General features: G+C 39.6%; 1 protein-coding gene across 3 annotated transcripts; it reads right to left on the reverse strand.

The window, feature by feature from the left end:
• Nucleotides 1–474: 474 nt before the first annotated feature.
• Nucleotides 475–21,967, reverse strand: LOC140282103 (B-cell scaffold protein with ankyrin repeats-like). 3 transcript variants are annotated; one of them, XM_072376665.1, is made up of 15 exons: nucleotides 21,936–21,967; nucleotides 21,222–21,617; nucleotides 19,024–19,163; nucleotides 18,797–18,935; nucleotides 18,566–18,708; nucleotides 17,321–17,435; nucleotides 16,321–16,517; nucleotides 7,798–7,861; nucleotides 7,299–7,514; nucleotides 5,645–5,707; nucleotides 4,112–4,290; nucleotides 2,414–2,477; nucleotides 2,283–2,312; nucleotides 2,103–2,164; nucleotides 475–1,956 (listed from the first exon to the last, which is right to left on the reverse strand). In XM_072376665.1, the coding sequence occupies exons 1-15, from the start codon at nucleotides 21,946–21,948 to the stop codon at nucleotides 1,933–1,935; spliced, it is 1,845 nt and encodes a 614-aa protein (XP_072232766.1). In that variant the 5' UTR covers nucleotides 21,949–21,967; the 3' UTR covers nucleotides 475–1,932. The 3 variants fall into 3 exon arrangements, with proteins under 3 accessions (XP_072232766.1, XP_072232767.1, XP_072232765.1); XM_072376666.1 differs by having other exon boundaries at nucleotides 7,299–7,496; nucleotides 16,321–16,520; XM_072376664.1 differs by having other exon boundaries at nucleotides 16,321–16,520.
• Nucleotides 21,968–24,439: the final 2,472 nt, after the last annotated feature.

Below are 24,439 nucleotides of genomic sequence, written 5' to 3' on the forward strand. Positions count from 1 at the left end.
TTTGCACAGCAAGAGGCGCTTCACTGATGTTCTCACCCTCCGCATGAGAGTTTTTACTCTCTGTTTACATTCATAAACATGTATGGATACGTTTTTCCATAGTTTGCCTTCCAGCCAACAGGAGGTCAGCAGGTGCTCCTGTGCTCACCAGATGGCTCAGCTGTGTCAGACTGTGGGTGCTTGGGCTATGTTTAGAGATATGGCGCCCCCTAAAGGGAGAATTTATAGTTTTTCCAGGCTGAGAAGCCCTGGCAAAATTTCCCAGTTTTACAGGAGCAAAGGCTCATGTAAATCAGTCAGCAACCCTGACCCTCAAACCCCAAAACAGTTTATGTTAGATAAATGAGTTAAATGTAGATTAACTTTACTGAAGTCTCAGTTATGGGCAAATGAGTACAAAATACAGTAAAATAGCAGTTATTTAGGTAGTTTAATTGTTAAAATTAGGAGAATTACACACAAGGATTTGGATTACACATAATCGACTTAAATGACTGTATTGATCATCATATGTACCACAAGTTATCTGACAAGAGTGTACAGCGTGAAGCCAATCACATCAATTTCAGCATTTAATTTAGCATTAACCTGAAAATCAAAATTTAGATATAACATATAATTAAGATGTAAGAGTAGAAAAATTTTGATTAATATTATAGCTAATATTACAGTTTTTATATCTTTGGGAAATGGAGCTCAGAAACATAGAAAAAGGTACGCAAACAGTATAACTGGATTTGTAAATAATCAAAAGAGGATTACTTTAAATATTATTATTGGCATAGAGCTTGATTAATATCAATTCATTGTTATTTTATTACATGCATAAAGCGCTGTCTCACAAGAAAACATGAAATCTGGGACATTTGTCCACTTGTTTAAAATGTAGTAGTGTCACAATGAAGGAACAGAAACTGCCTGATGTTTTTTTGACAGAAATGTTCAGGTGATACATGATGACACCATGTATTTATTCATATTTGAATCTAACTATGAAAGTTTTTATCCCTAACCAACTATAGCTAACAGCTAAGTGTTCATTATGTCAGTTGCCATACCCACTTCATCCTATTCAGGGTCACAGTAAGGGAGGGAGGGAGGGAGAGGGGGAGGGAGGGCAGGGCTTGAGATGCCAGCTGCCATTAAATGAGAGACAGAGCACACCCTGGACATGTTGCCAGTCTGTCAGAGAGCTAAATAACTTTACACAATCACACACAAGGTCAATTCAGAATCACTATTAAACCTAACATGCTCAATTTTTGGACTGTGGGAGGAAGAGAGAAGCCACACATGCATGGGGAGACCATTCAAACTCCATACAGAATGCCCAGGCTGAGATTCAAACCCTCTTGCTGTGAGGTGACAGTGCCAGCCACCACACCCCATTCTAACAGCAAAGTGAAAAAAAAAGAAAATTTATTTGGCAATATTCAGATGGATGGGACATGAACTTGGTTCTCCTGTCAGAGTACAAGTCTGACCAAAACGTGGCTTGTAAAACAGATGACAACATGTCAGTCTGACCAAAATCATATGAAATTATACTTCTCAAACCCAGACTAACACACGCAGATGATGTGATTGTGGACTGATTCACTCTGCAGCTTAAATCAAATGGGCCATGGCTGTCTGCACATGCTTTGAAATTCCATCTTTTCACATCTACTGGTAAAAAACAGTAAAGTGTAAGTTTTTGATATCATAAATATAAATCAAGCTGCTCTCATTCACATATTTTTCTGATTCTAAATTCAGCAGAAATTGTGACTTAAAATCAGCCCATTCACGCAGTGCATGTAACAAATTTGAAATTTAGACATCGCCATCAAATCATTTTGGACCACAGAAAATATTGTAATTTTACCATTTTGTTTGAACCTTTATGGTGAAACTGACATGTTTTACATCTAAGGCCGCAGTGCACAGTCTTCATTTGTGGCGCTTCCGACCGTTCTGCAAAGAAAAGAAATTGTGAATACGTGTCATTTGACATGGTTTGAATTACTTCTGTCAGTTCACTAATATACAGTGATCTATCAGTCACGACGTATTCTTTCATTTCTGCCAAAATTTTCTTTTGGCAAGTGAGGTCAACTTACCTGCTGTCCTTTGAGTGGCTTGCTGTAAAAATCACACTCAACCGGGTTACTTCCTCTTCGACCTGGGGTCGGGAGATTGTACAATATTTACTTGTACGTGTTCAGTAGAAATTGACATGGAGCAACTATAAAGGCATGCAAACACCTGTGTGCACTCTGACATAAGTTCTTGAGACTCACCTGATGTATGTTGAGCAGTGCTGATTTTATCTGCAGGCAGAGAAAAGAGATTTTCAGCCATTTACAATATTCAGTTTGTAACTCTTACCTCCCTCTATTGCCTGTTTAGCCCATATAACCAGAGTATTTACCATAAACGCTGTCGTCATCCTCTATGATGTTGGTGATACTGGCTTTCCGGTGACTCAGCTTCTCCTGCGGTGACAAAGATCAGTGTTTTATGCCTTTTTCACGGTCCACCTTGGAACTACAGAGCATCACTGACAGTCTCAAAATCACAGGAGACAACCTTGTCAGGTTGTGAGGTGAAACTTACTTGGAGCACAGATTATTGACGGTACTGCAGCATTTAGTAACTATTAGCTGTGTGCTTACACGGTGCAGTCAAAGGCACGTTATATGTGTGCAGTCACTTGATTTCAGTGTCTACTGTTAATTCTGTTAATAAAACAATGTTTAAAAACATACAACAACAGAGCAGATTCTCATTTATACCTCTGCTCTCTCCACATTCATCTGATAGCAACAGTTGATGGTTACTTTTGAGATTCAGATTCACAGACTCTTTACTGACTAAAACATGCGAGATGAGCTTGATATTATAATTATATTAGAAATATCAAAGCTTGATGTTCCGTTTAAAAAAGAGAGAAAAAGGAGTGAACCATGAATTACTTATAAAGAACTCAGAGAAAAACTCAAAATATCTGAACAAATATTTGTGGCCGAACTTGTGAGGCTTCCTGTGTGTACTATGCTGCACCCGTGTCCTCCTTGAGTACACTAGTTTACAATATGAGACTTACTTTCCTGCTGTTTAACCTTTAGCCTGCTCTTTGACACTTGAGTTAATCTCAGATTTGCTAATATAGTTTTTTCTTTTTTTTACCTCACTTGTTTAACCATCACACTGAGCATCAGTTTAGATTTTTCAATATGAGTATTTTCTCATTACTGTATTGGCAGTAGATTTCATTAAAAAAAATCTACCCTTGATCTGATTTGTACATCCTCATTTACATTCTCAAAATCTATGACTTATTAGAGAAGGAGAGTGGCAGGTGACATGAAAGACATCGTCGCTGAATTGCTGTTAGATATTATACGTTGGCAGCGAGCCAACATGCACAATTACAAGACCCTGAAACCAAATGGAAATCCCCACTCAGTCATTAAATCAATTCCTACAGTGACATTTCAAAAAAGGCTTGTGATGAGGGCTCATCACTTGAGTGTATGTTAGCGTTCATATTGAACTAATAGACTATAATGGTTTGTTTTTATTCCGTTTTATTGGCCATTTTCCCTGGAGCCTATGACAATAAATCATCTGTTCTCTCTTCCTGCCAGTAGGGGTCCTCAGCTCTTCCTGTTGTTCAGGAGTTGCCTGATTCTTTTTCCTTCTTTCTTTCTTTCTTGCTTACATATATATATATATATATATATATATATATATATATATATATATTCCAGAATACAAACAAAAAATAATTGATAGTCACTTGATAAGGGCAGTGAAGTCAACAGAAGATAATCAGGCCGGCCAGTCTCTGAAGCTGTCGTTCTAAGTGTTGCATTTAGTCCTCCCATTAAAGTGTCAGTTTCCCATTTTTGGTGTGTCTTGCTTAATGTATAGTTCATAGTAGATGCATCATTTTGAACGTGGATAGTTGTCCATCATTTCCTCCCTTCCCTTCTCTTATTCAATTGGATGACTATGAAGTACTGCATTCCCCTGTTACACAACATTCGCAGAACATGTTCAGATTTGGTCCTGCCCGTGTAAAATCCATACAGCAGCATGTGGTGACAGTATTCAGACATCCTACCTCCTGCTTGGCATCCGTTCCCCTCTGAACCTGTTGATCACTGTTCTCGAGAGCCCCGTCCCCAATGAATAGACCTGCCTTCACCCTCTGCTGGAGCTCGACAAGGCCCTGAAGCTTGTGCATCTGGTTTGGTACAAAGGTGTCATAGGTGGAAGTGAGGCTGCCTCCTCGTTCACGTGCTGCAATGAACAAAGCTCCATGAGAACACCTACTGCTTTATCAGAGAAAGTTTCAACATTTCACTATAAAATAACCGCCAAACATGCTATAACAATGTGTTTTTCAGATATCAGTGTTACTAACAGAACCACAAGGGGGAAAAAAATCATTTGTGGCCACATAGATGCCACAATGTAGCGGTTCCCTCACCCTAACACACTATTTTCTATTTTTCTAACCCTCTTGGCACCAAACTGTGTATAAATGTGCAACCCTCTTATTTTATTGCACTTTTACTGTTTGTGCTCTTAAAATTTTGCCTCATAATGACTCATTAAACAGTGCTTATAACAAACACACCTAATTATTCATTACAACCCAGCAGGTAGCAAGGAACCATAGAGAGTAGTCAGGAAAAATAACTGCCTCTGTACAAGTCCTGCTTAGATGTACAACCACTACATCTCAAAGTGATCACACCATTCCTGCAGAAACAGGGGAAACCCAAGCAACCTTTTGTTAACAGAGACAGAGCAGCCAGCAAGATTATTTTCCAAAAAACTCAGCCAAGAGTCAGGCAGGTTATTTCCAACCAGCTTTGCAGAAATACCACATTTACAAATAATAAGCTTGCGCCAAAACAATGACTCAAGTAGAAATATAGTGTTAGAAACTAGTATAAGTAGGGATGCACCAAACATGAAATCGTTAACCTATACTGATGTTAAAGATAATGATTTGGCTGATGGCCAATAGATGATATTGATTGTGTTTGTCATTTATTTTCCTTCTAATACCAGTTAAATGATGTAATATCAATTACATTGACCAACAAAATGAAATGTGAATAAATGATTTCACTTTCAGGGCAAAGATGCGACACAACCAGGAGACGCGAAGGGAGATATAAGCTGCTATCATCAATGGATGTTGTCTGCCTATTGTTAACAAGCTGAATGTCAGCTGACGCCGATGTGCGGCCGATGGATCTTTGTATCCTTAATTATAAGTATGTATTTGTGATCATACAGTTTGTAAAATGACTTGATCCCTGGTGAAATAGCTCTGAATTGCTGTCACTGTGTCCAAAATTGTGTCAGAATAAAGGAGAAGAAATTGGGGGAAATTCTGTTATTTTACTATTTTTGTTCAAGCATGGCAGTTTCATCTAATGCAAAATGGATTTTTAAAACATTACCGTTTTAAATGGCACATGTAGGCATGAAACACATTTGGAGCCCAGATAATGTGATGTAACTTTTGAGCCTTCATTATAAAACTGCTACGCTGTGGACAAATATATACGATAGCTTATCTTATGAGATGTTTTGGAGTAAATTCAGACTAAACCATGTCGGGTGACTCAGCGCTCACCTTGTTTTGTGGGAAGTGAATACAGATCAGCATCTCCCTGCGGGGTCTTCTTCTTCTGAAACACTGTGAGCCAGCAGAAACGTCATCTTTAGAATAACAAAACTTACAGCTCTTACACAGCAGGACAATACCCTAACTGAAATAATGAAGCAAGCCAGAGCTGATTCCAAAGTAGCTTTTGCTCCTGTATTACAGTAACCTTGCCACAAGATGGAGCCATAAGCTGATTTAAAAACAACCTACTGATGGACATGCATAGCTACAGTGGCTAGCCAGTAGAAAAGCCTAACAGCGTTTGAGAAATTTCAAATATGATAGCATCTGGTATGCATAAGTGGGTACGGATAAAAGCTGGACTCTTGGCTTCTCCTAGTAAACGACTCATGCTCAGCTCTGGATTAAATTAGACACCATGAGTGATGCTTTTGGGTTGGTAGTGAGCTCTCAGATGAAAGGCTGCACTGTTTAGCTGTCAGAGGTGGTGGATCTGCGGTTATGTGACTAAAACTGGATTAAAATTAAACATCCACACCCTTGAAGACAATCCCACTTCTGACAACATCCCCTGTGACATCCTCTCTTTTCCACTTCACTTTCAAGCACAGTCTCTCTTCTTCTGCTTTTGCTCACAAGACAAGCTTGTCTTCCTTGGTCTTACTGAGCTCGAGACATTGCTGCGAATAGGAAGGACACTCCTCATTATTTCCACTTGTGCAGGATTCTCCAATAACTGGCTTCTCGCCTAATCCTCCAGCAAGCTTCAGCTCACCTCTACCATCTCTCAAAGCAGCGGTGGGAGTGAGGAGCAAAATGTGATCCTTTTGTGGTTTGAAGCTCCACTGTCTCAATAGATGGAAAGCTCTTCTTTCTCTTGTACACTCTGGGGACAAGGACGATGGAAAACATGTGTAATGACTTATTCTGGCTGACTTGGCCTTGGTCTGGCCAAGATTGGTTGCAGATGGCAGCCTAGTCATTCCCTCTATTACTGAGGAGATGGTTGGAAGATGGAGAATTCTTTGGGGCACTCAATTTCTTACTTTGCTTTGTAAGTCCCACTGGGAAGAGGATTGGCTGGTTAGGTACGAGCAAGCTTAATAAAAAGCTGCAAAATGAAGAGGAGGCGTCTACTGAGCCATTCCAATCACATTCATGCGTTTTGAAGGAGATTGCGAGCGAGGGACAGGTGTAATATTGTTTATGGGAATAAGCATGTGCTCATGTGAGCATTTTCAAAATGAAACGGAAGTCACAGCTGTTTTAAAGATTTATAAGCCTTAATAATAGCAGTCACTTTTGGATGTTTCATCTTCATAAAATATTCACGCAGTTGAAATTGAACAGTTAGAGTATGGGCTCTCACTGTAGCCAAATGTGTCTGCCTCCTGCCTCGCTCGTGTTTGTTTTGCAACAGGGAGCAACTGTGTTCTCGTGGTTTGTGAAATCAAAACAAACTGCATTGGATGAAAGGCTCATCACTCTGTTCAGCAGCACTGCAGTGACAATGGCGACTCACATTCCAGGCACTTCCTCCCACCCTCGTGAACTCCCCTTCACATACTGTGCATATCTCCGATTTGTTTTTACTCCCAGAGCATCTCTCTTGTGTCTAGGTGTAGAGGAACTAGAGAAGGATATAAAGAAAAGAAGCTACCTTGGGCAATGTACGGGGTTTTGCTCTCTTTTATTGGGGTGCCCTCAGGCCGAGGTGTGGGGGCCGGTGGGCGATTGACGATATCCACTGCTTTTTCTGGGTTCAGGAAGGTGTCATATTCATCATTCACCTCTAGCGGTGCGTAGAGATCCTCATCCTCCCCCTCCTCATCCTCATCGTGTTGCTGTTTCCGTACATCTGTTATGGAAAGAGTACCTAATACAAAAAGTGTTTACTACACTACTGCTTCCGTGTCATGTTGTGCGTGTGTGTGTGTGTGTGTGTGTGTGTGTGCTTTGTCATGGTACTGTCATTTCACAACTAATGGGAAGCAATGCTACACAGTGTCCCCATCAGCAAGGGGAAACTATTCACTGGTCGGAAATTAATAGTAAACCAACACAATGATATACCAGAGAGGAAAAGAAAAAGAAAACAAGCAATTCCATTACCAGCTTTCCTTTGTCCTCCTCCCACTTCCCATCAGTCCCACACTCACCTGAGTTGCACATCATTTCGTACACACTGGAATCAGCATTGTCCTCGCCTGAGTTGAACATTTTCTGTAACGACAGAACATGTTGAGATTTTATGCCTCACCCGCATCACAAGGAAACAGCTTGAGAGGAATGGTGTCTCATCTCTGATGTTGAAGCTGAATGTTTGCCTTCTAAGATTATTTTTCTCAGTATTTGTGCTTTTGATAAATCTTACAAAGGGGGCTTATGATTTTGTTGAAGGAGGGGGTAAAAATTTTTTGGAGGGGAGGTGGTCCCACCTAAGTCCCACACTGGCAGTTATAAATATTCTAAAAACTCATCTGTGGGCCTGTAAATTGTACATCTCGAAGTTTTTCTGGTAAAAAAACATACCTTTAAAATTGCTGGATATATACATCTTCTTCTGGAAGATTGTCCTGTGAGTATGTTAATCTGGCCTTGCCCACATCACCACCTCCCACAAGTATACACAGGCCCTCCCTTTTTCTGTTGGGCAATGGTCACTTCTAATTAGTTTAATTCATCCATCCAGTTTCTATACCCAGTTAATCCAATTCAGAGTCGGGGGTAGGGTGGCGGCTATCTGGAGACTATCACAGCTGCCATTTGGCGAGAGGAAGGGTAAACACAGGATGGATCGCCAGCCCATCCCAGGGCCAACACAGAGACAAACGACCATCCACTCTCACACTCACTCCAAGCGTCAATTTAGAGTCACCAATGCACCTAACATGCATGTTTTTGGGTGGTTGGAGGAAGCCGGAGTACCAGGAAAGAACCCTGGCATACACGGGGAGAACATGCATATGCAAATGTTAGGGGGCTGCCCTAACTTCACCTCATTTGTTTGGTTGGTGTTGGTTCCTCCAATCTATTACTCTGCTCATACAGGCTGACTCACCTCACCTTTCTAAAAGTTTCAGTGTTTTCCTGGAAACTCAAAGCAGAAATCCTAAGCCATGGGACTGATTGCTGATTTGGTTCATAAAATGTCTTGTAACACATTTAAAAAAGCCCTCTCATGGACAGGTTAAAAAGGCAAAAATAACTTGACTTGAGATAACTTAGAAATTCAATGACCACTCTTTGAACTCAGTTGAAATATGGGCACCTTTGTTCTATTTCACTTGTATGACAGTCTTTTAACTTGTGTTACTTATTTGTGGATGGTTGAATGCCTTTTTAAAAAGGCAGCTGTGTTGGTATTTCTTGCTTTCTGATCGTCTTGTGTGTTGCATAGTAACAGCGCTTGGTTAAAGATGTCTGTTGATACTGCTCTCCTCGAACACAGCGATACTCCGTAGGCATATCAAATACATTTGTGAGAAAATATTTACACTGATTATTTTTGAACATTTACTTTTAGTCTTCTTTGGTTCTGCTGGAACAAATGGCTGATTTGATTATCAAATGCTTGATTTGGATTTTTCATCTTATTGTGATGCTTTAATGTTCACTGTTTTCATATAAGCTTCGATACTATGAGTAAAGATTTATCACTATCTGCAAGGACCGGCAGAAAAGTGATTTAAAGTCTATCAAATTTATTCAAGAGTTGTGCTGTTGGCTGCCTGCTGGCTAACAAAGCGGTTTTCCTTTAACAACAGAGCTGTTGCAGAGTCGGCCTATTTGTTAATTGCATGCTGAGAGACAGACAGGGGTATGATCAGGGTAATTATGAAATCAGACAATCTTCCCCTTTCGGTCCAAACATCTCATTTAGCAAGTGACTCAAGACCCGTTGCTTGATATTAGACTGCAGCCATAATTAGAATCAGATATTAGGTTTTTATTTACTGCCACATTTCAGCTTTTGATAGATGTGAAGTACAAAAGAGTTGATCATTGATGGACTTATATCAAGACAAAAACAATAATGATACAGTCTGAACAAAAAGAAATTTCTTTGAAAATGTGTCTTCACATTTTCTCACAGTTGCACTTGATACTATCTTGATACTATCAGTCAGATTTTTTGTTTATAAAGCTTGTTATATGTGTCTGCTCATCTGTATTGTAGCTTTTGCATATACATGCAGATTATGGTAACGGAAAACTATCACAATCGATATTGTCATACGTGTTAATTGTATGTGAATCTTTCGATAGCTTTCGAGGATATATTACCAATACAATATCAACAATCTCTCTAACTCTGCAGAATACATAAGATATGGCTCTGTTTGATCAAAGCATCACCACACAGCCAGCTCTGCACTGTCTGCCGTTTCCAAGCAACACAGCCAATCATGACTCAATTACAATATTGTACTGTTCCTAGAACTGCAAATTAGGTATTGGCTGCCATGAATGCATTAACTGACGGTAGATATTCTTTGCAGGCCCAACAGGTTGAATGAGCACATATTTACCACCGCTTGAACATTGAATTTTTATAGTCAGCTGCTGTGCTTCAGCACAGTGTGGTAGTTTCAGAGGTAGAATCTGAGCAGGGGAGGGGTATTTATTTACAAACCACAAATGTTAGATCCTTTTACAGATGTCTGAATTCTGCAGGAGCCTCAGGCATTCCAGTCAAATTTAGTTTCACTGCTGTAATCCAAGCAGCAGCACTTCAGACAAAACAGCAGGCATGGTTTTGTTATTTAGAGAAGAAATCTTGAGTATCTTTAGAAGCTATAGAATACGGAGTGTAAAGCTGTCCTCTGCAGCTGAAATGCTCCATTCAAAAGCAGGGAGGTCTTTACTCTTAGTGGCTGCAGAATGATGTCTCCTAACACAGTGGTGTCAGGAGGAAAGTGTTTGATGCATGGAAAACTGCAGAGTGTACCACTGAAATCGTCACACGATGCAGTGCAGCCAAAATCCGCTCAGCTTGTTTTTCGGTGTGAGGAAAATAAGATGTGCTTCAGATGTAATACTCCACACAGATTTCATGTAGCTAATGTAACGTATTATCAGCAAGCGTCATGACTGTTTGCGTTTGAGTTTGTTGTTCATTTACAAATCATATTCCACATAAGTTTGGAAGCTGTGTAAAAGATCAATGAACATATAATGCAGTGATTTGCAAATGCCATAAACTAATAGTTTTATGCACAATAGAACACTGAAAACATATCAAACGTTGAAAGTTAGACCATTTACTCTTTCATGCCGTAAAAACAAACTGCAGAAATCATTGTCTGTGAACACGGTTCATGCTGTCATCCACAAATACTGGTCAAAGCTCTATAATGCCAAGAAGATGCCATATGTGAACACGATGCAGAAACACTGCCTTCTAACAATGCCGTCTTTTCCTGAAGCAAAGCTCATTTAAAATGGACTGAGGCAGAGTGGGAATCTGTTCTGTGGTCAGATCTGCATTTCTGATGGTATGGGAGTGTATTAGTGACGATGGAACTGGCAACTTGCACATCTTGAAAGGCACCATCAATGTTGAAAGGGAAATACAGGATATATTGAATCACCTGTGCTCCGATCCGAAAGACTAATCTATTACAACAGCATGGGTTAGTGGTAGAAGAGTTCAGGTGTTGGACTGACTGGCCTGTAGTCCAGACCTGCCAGCTGAAAACATTTGGCTCAAGATTATAGGACTGTTGAGGAGCTAGAATCCTCTATTAGACAAGAATGGGACAACATTCCTCTCCCAAAGGTTCCCAGACATTTATAGACTTCTGTTGAAAGAGGAGGGGATGCTACACAGTGGTAAGCATGACCGTGTCTGAACTGTTTTGAGCCACGGTGCAGGCATCAAATTCAAGATGAGCTAATATTTTTCATGACATGTTAAAATATCTCACTTTCAACATTTCATGTTTTCTGTGTTCTATTCTATTCTATTCTTGGATTATGAGATTTGTGAACATTGCAGTTTGTTTTCATATAGATATGACACAGTGTCCCGACTTTTTTGGAATTTGAATTGTAGATCTTTTTCCTCAATAACTTTCTACAACCTTATAATTTCATATTTCACTGAACCACGAATCCATGCACGTGTCATGGACTGCTAAAGAAACAGCACAGGCAAAGCGACAGCTAGAGAGACTGAAAATGATGCACTTTGAGCTGAATGCAAATGACAGTCTGCTCACATGTTGACTCTTTACCCGTGCTGACAAATGTTTTGGCACATGAGCATGCTAACATGTGCTGAACTCCCTTGAACGCCAAGTGCAGCTGAACCGTATAGAACAACTGTCTAATGGCACGATATAAAAATTCAGGGGTTCCTTAAGTCCATGGAGTTTATAATTCAGACATCATGAGGTATTTGACTGCCCAGCTGGTGTCATGTTTTTTGTTCTTTGGTTTCTAAACTTTTTGTTATGGTCTGTGGTCTTGGTTGTTTTCTTCATGCTTGTTTGTACTTATTTTGTTTGTTCTCTTGTTCCTGTTAAGTTTCTGGTTTTGGTTAAGTTTTAGTCTTCTATCCTTTTGCCTCTTTTGAGTCTATGAAACTCCTGATTCATGTTTTATTCTTTAAGAGATGTGCTTTCTGTCTGTTTTTCACACATGGGTTTTGTTGATGACTGCTTCACCTGCATCTTATCAGTTATTACTCTCCTCTGTGTATATAGTCCTTGGTTCTGGTTGTTCTTTGCAGGATCCTTGTCAGTGCTACCTTTCTTGTCCTTCTGTGTTTCTGGGTGTCTGTTTAGATTTTGTGTTTTTGGACTCCCTGCTTGGCAGTGCCTCTTGGTGATTCTTTGTTTGTTTTAGTCTTTTTAAATCTGACATCTGCCAGTCTCTGTTGGATATCTGCATTTGGTTTAACAAATGGTTAAGCTTGCTAAACAAGTTCACTGTAGTCAATACACAGTTGAATTTTTCATGGACATTCATCCTGTAGTTGTTCAGAGATTTCACTGTGTGTAAAATTCTCATCAGTTGTGTCACTCAAAATCTGAGGGATGAAAACTGGTTGTTCGTACAGCGTACGTTATGACGGCATCATTCAAATGATAAACAAATCTCCAGTTCCCTCACCTCGACTGTTCATTTTACCAGCTAAACAAATACAGTATGCAAAGTAAGGTCTGTGGACTCTCTGGATTGGAGTCTCGTATGTCACCTAATTTGGCTTTCCTGAATTTGGATAGGATTATACTTTCACAAGCAGACTGTGCACATAAATGGCCCTTTGTAGTTCGAGGCCTTATGGTTGGAAGCTAATTTGTATTTATCTAGCTCTGCTCCACATCTGAGAGCAAGCAGTGAAATCTCATGGTCTGTCTAAATGCCAAGTGAAACTCTGACAAATTTATGACCTGGTATTAAGATATTAAATAAAGACCATGCGCCCTTATTTCGGTAATTCACCACACAGAGTATTGCATTTTGAGGACATAAACATTGTAGATAACTGCAAAGCACTTTCTATATTTGTATTCTGGTTATGTTCTCTCTGAATAATTTAGCTTTCCCCACCGGAGCAGTTCACAGCTAATTAACGAAGACGTGCGATGCCAGGGCAGACTTGTGGATCTGACGCAGGCCTTGTGAGTGATTCAGCCTGTGTATGAGGCAGGGGACATATTCATCTTGGATTTATTGACAGAGAGCTGCTACACCAACACCCAAATCACTGATGCATCATGGGTTGATTAATTGGGGTTTGGGGAAACACTTTGGATGGGTTAATGAAAGTGCAAAACCGCACCACACAGTCACTACTCTCAGGATTTCTCCAACCTGCTCCTCCAGCACAGAGTAGGTTTTTAGCTGTCAAGATAAACTTTTTAAGGAGAACCGCACAGAAATTTCAGGCGCTTACGTGTGTCAAATCTGTCTGTTGTGTTACATCTATAGTCTTGTTGAGATCCCTGTGAAGAGACCTCTGTTTGACTCTGTTGCTCCCCTGTCAGTTCATTCCAGGCTTACAGCAAGCACTCACTAAAGCAGTCTGATCAAACCGTGCCCTGTCTACAGTCACTCTCCATTAGCAGTGTTGCTAGGAGGATAAGTACATTGCAACAGCTGTTGGACGTTCTAAATTTCCCTCGGGGCCAAACTCTCCATAGGTTGACCCGAAGCATCAGAGAAAGTTAAAAGATGCTGTGAATAAAAAGACAGAAGCAGAGAGAGACTGAGCAATACACTTCTGTTTGTTATAAACTCATAACATGATAGGGATTCAACAGCTGGCTTTAAGGGATTGACAAAAATAGATATATTCATTATATTTTCAGATCACTGACACCTAGAAACAGCGAGCCTACAGATAGTTTTGATTTTATTTGTCCAAGTTTTGATAAACCCATCTTTGTTTAGCTTTTTCAGTCCATAGTAGTACAGGGATATTATACTTAATGCTAAAAGTGACATCTAATTGTGATGTTTTTCCTTAACTGGTGCTAGCCACACGTTTCTGAAAGTTTTTATCACTGTGCTCCATCACATCCTCTGGGGAGACCACTTGCTGTCTTTTTGATAATGAAATATTTTCATCCTTAATTACAAATCACATTTGAGTTCATACTTGTTTTCAGTGGGTTTCTGAGGTGCAGGCAGGACTATATGTATGTTTGTATTTATGTATGTGTACATGTAGACTGACTATTTATTTATTATTTTTAATTAGTTCTGCATCAATGGAGCCTTGACAGATGTCCAGGTTGCCGATGCCGTGGGCACTGATCCATCCCCATACTGGCTTTCAGTCTCCGTGCTGCTGATAAGCAGGATGGTCCTTCTCCCTTATGAAAAGGATAATGCAGCATTCAGGATTTTCAAATTTTGATGCACAGTTTGCCATTTCATCTCTGAACGATGGTAGCATTTCTGGACTTTGTTGATACGTTGTTTTTTTGTCTCTGTATGGTTTTCACCTTGTATTTGTTGATGCAGTAACAAACTGTGTTCAGTGACAGTGCTTTTTTTTGGCTGTGTTCCTGAGACAGAGCAGGAATTTGCAGCACAGTGCTGCATGCCTTTTTTTCCCCTCTTTAAGACCGTGCCTTCTGTGATGCTCTCTTTAATCAGTGGTGTTGCTGACCTGTTGCCAATTAACGTAATTAGTTGTGGGATGTTCAGTTTGTTTATTCCAAACATAGCTGGGGCACTTTTTTTCTCTACGCACTTTGTTAGCCTTGTTCCATCTTTTGTGTGCGTGTGTGTGTGTGTGTGCATGCATGTTGTTGGCTTGAAATTTAAAATGAGCAAATGTTTTTCAGAAGTCCAGGTAAAGCTAAAGCCATTAGCCTACCACATTTTGGTCTAATTGAAATTATTTCTGGACAGACAAATTGCTTATTCATTTTTAAAATGTATTTTCTGACGCTTTGAGTACCACAATACCAGCGCCTTCCAGTTTCATTATATTTGAGAAAGACTTGTCGACATGTCCAGTTCTGATATCTTCAAAACGCAGACCAAAACAATCTACATAGATGAAAAAGCACTACAGGTCACAGGAAAGGTGTATATATTTGATTTGGGGGATAAACTTTCCATTTCAATGCAATTTTTTGATTTTACATTTTGTGCAACTTAAACAGCAAAAGCTAGCATGTGAGATTTGGAGCTTGAAGGAATTCAAAGTTTGCAATTTGAAGGGAGATTTGAGGTAGTATTTGCAAAAAAAGCAAAAGGCAAATGGGAAAGTGACTGCTGATTGTGTCAAATGAGAGGAACAAAGATGCCACCTTTGCCGAGAGCTACATTTCTCTTGGACTGATGAGGAACCATAACAGCAGGAGCACAAAACGGGCACAAATACTTACAAACAGAAGCTCATCAAAAGACATGCCAAAGCAACATTGTCTGTTTCTTAAGTGATGTATGATTTAGCATTAAAAATGCTGGGGTGTTTTCAATCTTCCTGCTTGGATTTATTTTTTTTTCTTCTTGAATGATGCTGTCCTCGTTGTCTAATGAAATTTTCATCAGAAAGAACATCATGACACTAGTGTCCTCCATCCTTTATCAAATAAAGAGACGTCCATGCATACAAGGGGACTATTAAATCTAGATGGCGTCTCATTAGCGTGCGAGTGGAAAGCGTGCTGCTTCGGCATTAGTATATGTTTACAGTCAAATGGGAGGTTGAGCAGGAATCTTCAGATTAATATAAGAAAAATGTCATTATTCAAGGAAATCTCTGCAATAGTGGCTGCATTAATTGTCTGAATGTATGCAGATGACCTGTGCTGGGAGTCATTGTGCATGCATGAACAAACAGCCTGCCTCGTCTCTATGGGGGTGTTCCATAAGGAGGACAGCAGGCCAGACCTCCTTCAGGATGAGTGGAGAGGAGCTATCATCCATCCTCTTACAGAGCCACGAGATGGATGTAAAAATACAAGTCAGGAGCGAGCGAGATTGCATCTGACACATAGGTTGCTCTCCTAGCTTTCCACATGTTTATCCTCTCTTTTGTGCCCATTATTGATAAAAAGACACTCAATCCTAAGAGCATTCCTGAGAGCTGCACTGCATCTCCTGCTTGTGAGATCTCAAGCACTGAAGCCCCTTCTGTTAGTTCCCTCAACTCTGAGGTTCAGTCCAGAAATACGTAAATATGCTTGAAACAAAGATGTGGAAATAATTACCAGTGTCTCTTTCAATAAGACATGAAGCTCCGTGTGGCCGTGACTCCTGGCAATCTCGGTGGGAGTCTGTCTGTGGCGATTGGCTCTGCGCAGGGCTCGTTCAGCACCAGGACACTGCAGAAGCAGGCCGGAGAGATTTCGGAATCCGTACCGGGCAGTAAAGTGGAGGAGCGAGGGTACCTCTGCATGGTGGCGCTCTTCTGAGGATATTAGCCCATTATGATAAGGTGAGAAAAGTCATTTCTAATCTGTCAAATTAAAATGAGCAGGTGTGAATCTAATCTTGTTTTACAGATCTAACCTTTTGTTCCTCAACAACCTCTTTTTGACCTCTTTCTTGAGTGACAACCTCAGGGTGATGCTATGCAATGAGGGTACTCTAACACATCAAAAGAAAGACAGCTTGGAGGCACTTATTGATCTGTTTGTTATGGCAACATCCCCCTCTGTCCATTTTAGCAGAGTTAAGGATCAATCTCAGAAGCTGATGAAGCCATCAGTCTGCTGTATAATGAGCCAAGAAATAGTGACAATCTTTTTCTTTCGTTGTGGATATTGTTTGGCATACAAGAAGAATGAGTTACAACTGTGAGCAACATGTTAAGTTCAATTAATTTCATGAACACAAGTCATATGGAGAGATGTAACTGAATGGACATCCTGTTCTGTTGAGGTCTTGGCATAATAGCAGCACTGTTTTCTTGTACAAAATACTCAAAATAACATACTTCATTTTTTTACACATAACTATGACTTATTGCTATTGTTTGAATGGATTAACACACAACTAACAGTATAACCTCTGTATTTTAGGTTATGCTGTGTGTCTATTCACACACTGCAGTTGGATATTTAGCAGATTTCCTGTCGTGTGCAAATAATTTCAGATCAATGGACTGACAGCAGAGAGTTTTAGATGTTAAAAGCTTAAATAAGATGTAAGGAAAACTCTACCAGGTTGGGAATTTCTCTCAGTGCGATTGCTTTCAGAGTGCTCTACCTCTTTCATGTGTGTTTTCACTCTTCAGTCCCTGAAAACCTCCCGTGGGCATGCCCTCCAGCAGCATGGAGGACAACTTCTGATCCAGCTTGTCCACAGAGGAAACCTGAAGAGCCTGAAATCGAGTCGCACTTTGAAAAGTTTTTCTTGAGTTATGGCTTTAAAGAAGAGTTAGAAACTTCTTTCCGAAGGACCAATGTAGGTAAAGCACAAACTAAGTCTTAAATTTGATGCAGAGTATCAAAAACAGCGGTTGTGATATTGGAAATGTATATAGCAGCACAATAAAAATGCCAGGTTTAATTCAACCATACACATATCAAACCTCTATCTTGTCGCTCCTCGCCTTTAGTTTAAAAATTCTATTGATAAATTCTTCTTCTGGCACTGCTCAAGTGTGCTTTTTCAGCAAAACTGACCCAATCAAATCAAGTTTTCATTACTGAAATTTGGATGAAAGCTGCTATCCCTTCAGTTTAAGACTGGAGAGAGTAAACAGTGCCTCATATAAACATGAACAGAAATATGCTGATTCAGTGCTGTTCCACTACAACTTCCAAATTGCTTAAGATCCTCTATGAAGCAGTAAAAAACTCCCCTCTCTTGCTGGGTAATGTAACAGTTTCATAAATTTAGAGTTATTAAGAGACAAATAAAGCAGCTGTCAAGTAGCCTGCATCACTAAATCAGTGACTGACAACATTCATTTGAATATTTTTTGGTATGTTGAGAGGTATCCCAACCTTTCAGTGTTTTACTTTCAATTTTACGATATAGCCTCTATCGAGTAAAGAAAGTTGGAATCACAAATGCACCAGTTGTTAGTAAGTTTTGTGGAAAGGTTAGGCTATATTGCAGTTTCAAACACAAAAATATGAAAACTCGAACTTCCTTTTATTTTATTGTATTCATCCATTTATTATTCTGCTTCCATAAAGTCAGAGAACTGTTTCATTAAAGTAAGGCCAGCAGATGGTGAGATGTGTTGACCTTCAGTCCCTTTTGCAAGTCATGCTGATCCTACATTTTCTATAATCTAAAGGCTGTCAGTATCCAGTGTGAAATCTAATGCCAACTGTCTTCTCAGTAATTTTGTCAGGTCTGATGGTCCTTTGATCAGAAATCCCCTGGTAGACACTGACCTTTGCAGGAAAAAAGAGGATGTCCCCTCTATAAAACTCAGATAAGACAGAAAAACTAAATATAGCTATTCCTTTAACCAATAAACCCCTTTGAAGGCTTTACCTGACACATGAACTCTACAGGGTCTGCCACCCTTGACAGAAGGCAAGTGAGTTCCTCCATGCTCGTGTAGTACTGCAACTGTGTATTGCATAGCGGTTTTCCACCACTATAGACAGCCACTCTCACAATCCCTGCTGGAAAATCTGTAATAGACAACAACACATGAGCAGGACGAAAACAGAAGAGTATCTCATCAATCGTGCATCCATCATGTACTATTATTTTGTTCACCTGGTGCTCTGACACACAGAATCCGCTCGTTCCAGCGAATAGGCTTCTCTCTTACCATCTGATTGTCAACACTGAACTCAACCTCACAGTTGAAGTCAGTTGCTTCATTTTTCAAAAGAATAAACACCTCCATGGAGCTCTGCCAAAGAGACAAGACAGAGATTTGCTGTGTAGTCAGTGTTGTTTTATGCATAAACAAACTGGACTGCAAAGAGAGTGTCTCTCACCCCGCATGGAATTCTTGAGGGAATGACCACAACGTTGGGTCTGACCCTCTCAGCTCCAGATGAATGCATCGGCCCAGCCTTTTGCTCTGATTCGATTGGTTTACATGTCAGTGGGGTGATATTTGCTGTTGCTGATGCACCTGTAAAAGATGTACACCAAATGTCTAGGGCATCAATATCTTCAGAACGTGCCTTGTTATCAGTATCGAGCCAGGTGGCTTGAACCTAGACGAGGTTCCCTTGGCATGATATGTCAGATATTTCAGTCTGGCAGAGATAACGGGTGTCAAGTTTTTCTCCAGGAATTTTCTACAGACATGCATAGTCTCCTGAGAGTCCATCTGATCAACTATTGTTTCCTGTCACACAACTATGAGGTTCTTATTTATTGAGTTGAATGAAATGCCAAACAATTATAGCATTAAGATTGCTATGAAATTATACATTCTAGACCACTTGAGGATAAAAGTGTAATTACTTAGTGATTCCTTGACTTTGACCCGATACTATCATCACACCAAGGTTGAATGGGTCATGACTTAATACATATGAAAAATATTTGATGTTTCTCTCAGAAGCTTGTACTTGAAGATAATCATCAGTCTGCACTCAGTAGTGCCAAATGAAAGTGTTAAAATCTGGTGTTAGCCTTTAACTCAGCACTGTGCCTCTGTAACATATTGTTTTAACTAAGCTATAATCAGCCTAATGGTTCAAGGGGTTTAAAACTAAACACTTAAAAACAAATCAAGACAAACCAGCAATCTGTACTTTCATTTTTAGCATTGTTAAAAAAAAAGGTAGTGGTGAAAGTAGATAAGACTGCACCTGCCTGCTGTAATGTTGTCATAAGTCAGCATGTTGGCATTCAAAGTTAGCATTTGGGTGAAAACATGTGTGCCTCAGGACTGTGTTGCTTAATCTAGCTCTGCCATTAGCCCAAGGTTCAACTGTTTATGACTGAATATTTAAAAAATATTCAATATTTCTTTAAGAAGTTTGTGTTTAAGGCAGACAATCCTTGGCATGTTAGCATTCAGATGTTAGCTCAGCACAGGGCACATGACTTACAGACCTGCTGGTGGCCACAAGCTGTCTTATTATTCAAATGTGAACACAGTGAACAGAGATTCATAAACAACTTTATAATTTCAATAATTGTAGTGGTTTAGTTTTGACTTTAGGGCCGTTACAGTAACCAGTCACAAAGCGCACTTCACTCTTTAAAGACCTACATGGGATTTTAACATGTTAATAAGTGCAACATCATGCAGCATGAATAGTGGACATAATTCTGGATAAAAATATAACTGCTCATGGGATGCTAGTCTGAACCACGTCACTGTATCAACGCCATAAAGTGATGTAGAGCGCGCTTAAATTTGCATGAGTCGCAAAGAGTAATCAGTGGCGACCAAATTTGCATCAAATGTTCCTCCTGCTCACGCACCTGTTTAAACACAAGCCTACAGCTCTGCTTTTGGATTTCATATAAATAGTGCAATTAGGAAAAGCGAGGAAGGAGGCAGTGGATAATTGACTGGGTAGAGGAGGACATTGTAGAGATATGCACAGTTCCACCGAAAGTGTCTCTGCAGATGTGAGGAAAACATTGGTTGTCAGTTTTAAAGAAACAGAAATGGCATTAGAAAATAGTCAGCAAATGAGGTTTTTCCATCATATTTATGGTTGGTGAACAGAAAGTCACTGAAAAATATCCAGAGGGAAGGGCAAGACTACAAGGTTTACAAGACTGGGATCAACGTTAACGTTCTGTTATTTTTTTTCCCCTAAGAAATTTGTTTAGATTTGCTAAGTTTTTACAGACACAGAAACTGTATGTAAAAAGTAGATGATCAACCAGCTGTTCTGATCTTAATAAATTCATCTCGTTGAAATGACAAATCTATTGTTTGAGAGAAGGTTTTTGATATATATTTGAAATGACATTATCAGCATTACTACTCGGCAGCATTCAGATAGAAAAACCCTTTTCACATTATCGCACCTGTCTAGCTTCTGATATAGGACCATCTGATATTTGATACACTAATAGTTTATTGTGGCTATTAATCCATGAGCAAAGCCAGTACTAATCATACCAAAATGTCACTTTAGTTCTGTTCAATATGTTTATAGTGATTTTGGAAGGATTAAAAAAAAAACAAACAGAAAATATTTTAGAGCCAGTGCAATACCTTTTCTTACAATTTCAGTCACAGCAAACAGATACTCAGGAGCATCTTGTTCACTGGAGATCTGCAGGCATTCGTCGCCGTTCAGGGGGATAAGTTCCAGCAGAGGGGTCAGACTCTCCATGCCACACAGCAGCACCACTACATGAGTTGAAGGACTCAGTACACGGGAAAGGAAGAAGCGTCGCAACTGGCAAAGACCCTCCATCATGCCCTTGGAAAAGATGAGGAGCTTGCAGGTGTAATGGGACAGGCTGAGAAAGTCATCCCTCCGACTGAGCCGTGTAGCAATATCATAGCAGCAGATCCCAGCCTCTGAGATTGGGCCAGTGAAAACTGATTGAAGGTAGGTAGCCCATTGCTTTGCCTCCGTCTCATAGATGATAAGCAGATCCCCACCTATAAGAAAATTATTCAACAAAAAGTTTGCAGAAATCAACTATCATCTGAATCCTATATAACAGCACAATATATCCCCAACTTAAATACCATATATTGGATACATAACACATATTCATCCTATCTTTTTTTTTTTACAGCTGACCATCATAGTAGTCAGTACTTTTCAGTTTTCAAGTATTAACAGCAAAATGCTGCTCTGAAAATTGCAAAGAATCATAAATCATTGAGACTTATATATTAAAGCCCTAATCATCTTCATTAGCCAATATAAGCAGTAATAAATCGATGGATTAGTAATGCGAAGGGGTTGCTCACCTTTCAGGCTCATTTCTATAGTGCTGCGCTTGTTGTCACGTCTCACTTCCCAGTGACATGAAAAACAGCAGAGCTATTGTTACGATGAGCTCAGATAAGAGATTGTTTCCGGTTGTGTCAAAGTGGGCGAAATGTTTAGAACAAGAAGTCTGGACTGTGACAGTTACGGTGTTTCATTTTCTAAAACAAATTAAGTTTAATTGCAGTCGTGTTAAGTTGTTTAGTCAGTTTAGTAACATATCGTGTATATATAAATATGTATGATATGTTTCTAAACTGTTTGTTTACCTGGTGCTCTGACACACAGAATCCGCTCATTCCAGCGAATAGGCTTCTCTCTTCCCATCTGATTGTCAACACTGAACTCAACCACACAGTTGCTGTCAGTTGCTTCATTTTTCAAAAGAATGAACACCTCCACGGAGCTCTGCCAAAGAGACAAGACAGAGAATTGCTGTATAGTCAGTGTTACAGATGTTTTATGCATAATATATATATATATATACATATATATATGTTAATGTGATGAAAAAATCCCACCTGACCCTGGGTTTAGGGCACAAAAACTTAAGGATACAAGTACAGCTTTTGTGTCAATATCATACCAGAGCCAGCAACAACGGGGCTCAAAAATTGATAGTTTTAAATATTATGTTTGAAATGTGAAGATATAAAAAGCTTATGTCTTCATTATCTTTATTGACTGAAGAGGGCAGTGCACATGAAAAGGGTGTCTGTGTGTGTAGTTCTTAAGCTTTTCATCTGGAAAAAGGAACTTTGGGTGATTGCACATTTTCTCATTATGTCACTTAATATATTTCATGTAATAAAATCCTCCAACAGTTGAACAACTTTAATCTGAAACTGGAAAATCTCACTCTTACAGCTTTATTTATTATTTTATAGTGTCCTATATGAAAACAAAGCAGGTTGGTAGGTAAGCAAATAAGGGATTTGGCAAATATCAAAGATTATTGTCAAGCAGACAGCAGGTAACCTGAAAGTGAAGATCCTAAATCACGATCTTGACCAGAGTTTAATTAAGTCGGTCTGCGAAGTAGAGCACTAGAACCTGAGGCGTGTTAAAACTAATGATCTGGTTTGAATGTCTCCAGTGCAGGCAAAGATGAAAAGGATGTTCTGACCTGCCATGCACACAGACCCTCACTGAGAGAAATGAAAAACTTAGGGCTTCATTAATTGCCTCCACCTGCCAAACAACTGACTCACACCAGTGCCTCGCTAATAGCGGTTTGCCTCTGTTTGCTTTTAGCGGGGTGATCTAAATGTACAAATGTTAAAGGAGAAAAAAAAAAGAAAGTGAAAAGTGAAAGTTGAGGTCTCCTTCATGCAAATCACTGGTATGTGGTGACACACCAGTGGCTGATCACGCTGTTCCTATGCATAGAGTTTCACACACTTTCACTCGCTCATATATACAGAACATGAACTCTTCTTTTATGTCTGTGTTGAGTTCAGTTGAATAAATCACACCCCGTGTGGTGCACTGCCAAACTGTCAAAGCAGTCATAACTGGTAAAAGTCGACCTAAAATGGATGTTGATAGGAGTTAAGAGGGTGAAACTGCACATCCTGTCTTTGAGGGGGCAGCTAATGGAAAGGACATAGAGTAATTGAAATTATGATGGTTTCTCTTCATGGAACCACGACCATTCCCTGCATTTACTCTGTGAAACATTGTCTGTTATCTGCTGTTGTGGCTGGTATTGATGCTTATTCCTGAGGGTGGCGCTAGAGTAAACAAATAGAAATTGGTCAAACTTTTCAAGTCTTTTTTTTTTTTTTGTCAAAAGGTTATTTAAGTATTCATGTAATTATCATCTCACTTTTAAATCCAGCAATTAATACTGTTATACCTGTAAGTGACTGTGCTATCATGTTCTATCATCAAAATCTATTTTTATTCAGAATTTTTAAGTCTAAATATGATATGAGCTTTAATACCTAAAGTCAATTTTTCATATTTTGTCAGGAAAATGGGACATACAAAAAGCAAACTATCAATATGTGCAAACTCAAATGGAAATACAACATAGAAGCCATTTGTACAATTTGGCTTGTATAAACAATTTAAACAAACTTAAATCAACATTTGGTATGACCACCTTTATTATTCAACACAGCCTGAACCCTCTTCTTGTCATTTCTTTAAGTAGTCTTCAGGAATAGTTCTCTGGGCTTCTCGAAGCACATCCCAAAGCTCTTCTTTGGTTGTTCGCTGCCTTTTGTTCCATGCTCTGTCAAGATGATCCCACACCACTTCAGTGATGTTGAGGTCTGGGCTCTGGGGAGGATTCATCCCTCCATAAGACCTGTTGTTAGTGATTTTCAGTCCAGTTCTTGAGTCATTTGGTTTCCCTTTCTTAAGAACACACTGCACACCATGCAGAGGTATGCCAAGTTTTGGGATACTACCTCTTTGTGAATCCACTCGGTTGTACAGAAATACTATGTTGTGTCTGTAAAACTGTGTTAAATTTGGC

Source organism: Leuresthes tenuis, unplaced genomic scaffold (assembly GCF_036924035.1).
Source record: "Leuresthes tenuis unplaced genomic scaffold, fLeuTen1.0.hap1 SCAF_22, whole genome shotgun sequence".
Taxonomy (NCBI): domain Eukaryota; kingdom Metazoa; phylum Chordata; class Actinopteri; order Atheriniformes; family Atherinopsidae; genus Leuresthes; species Leuresthes tenuis.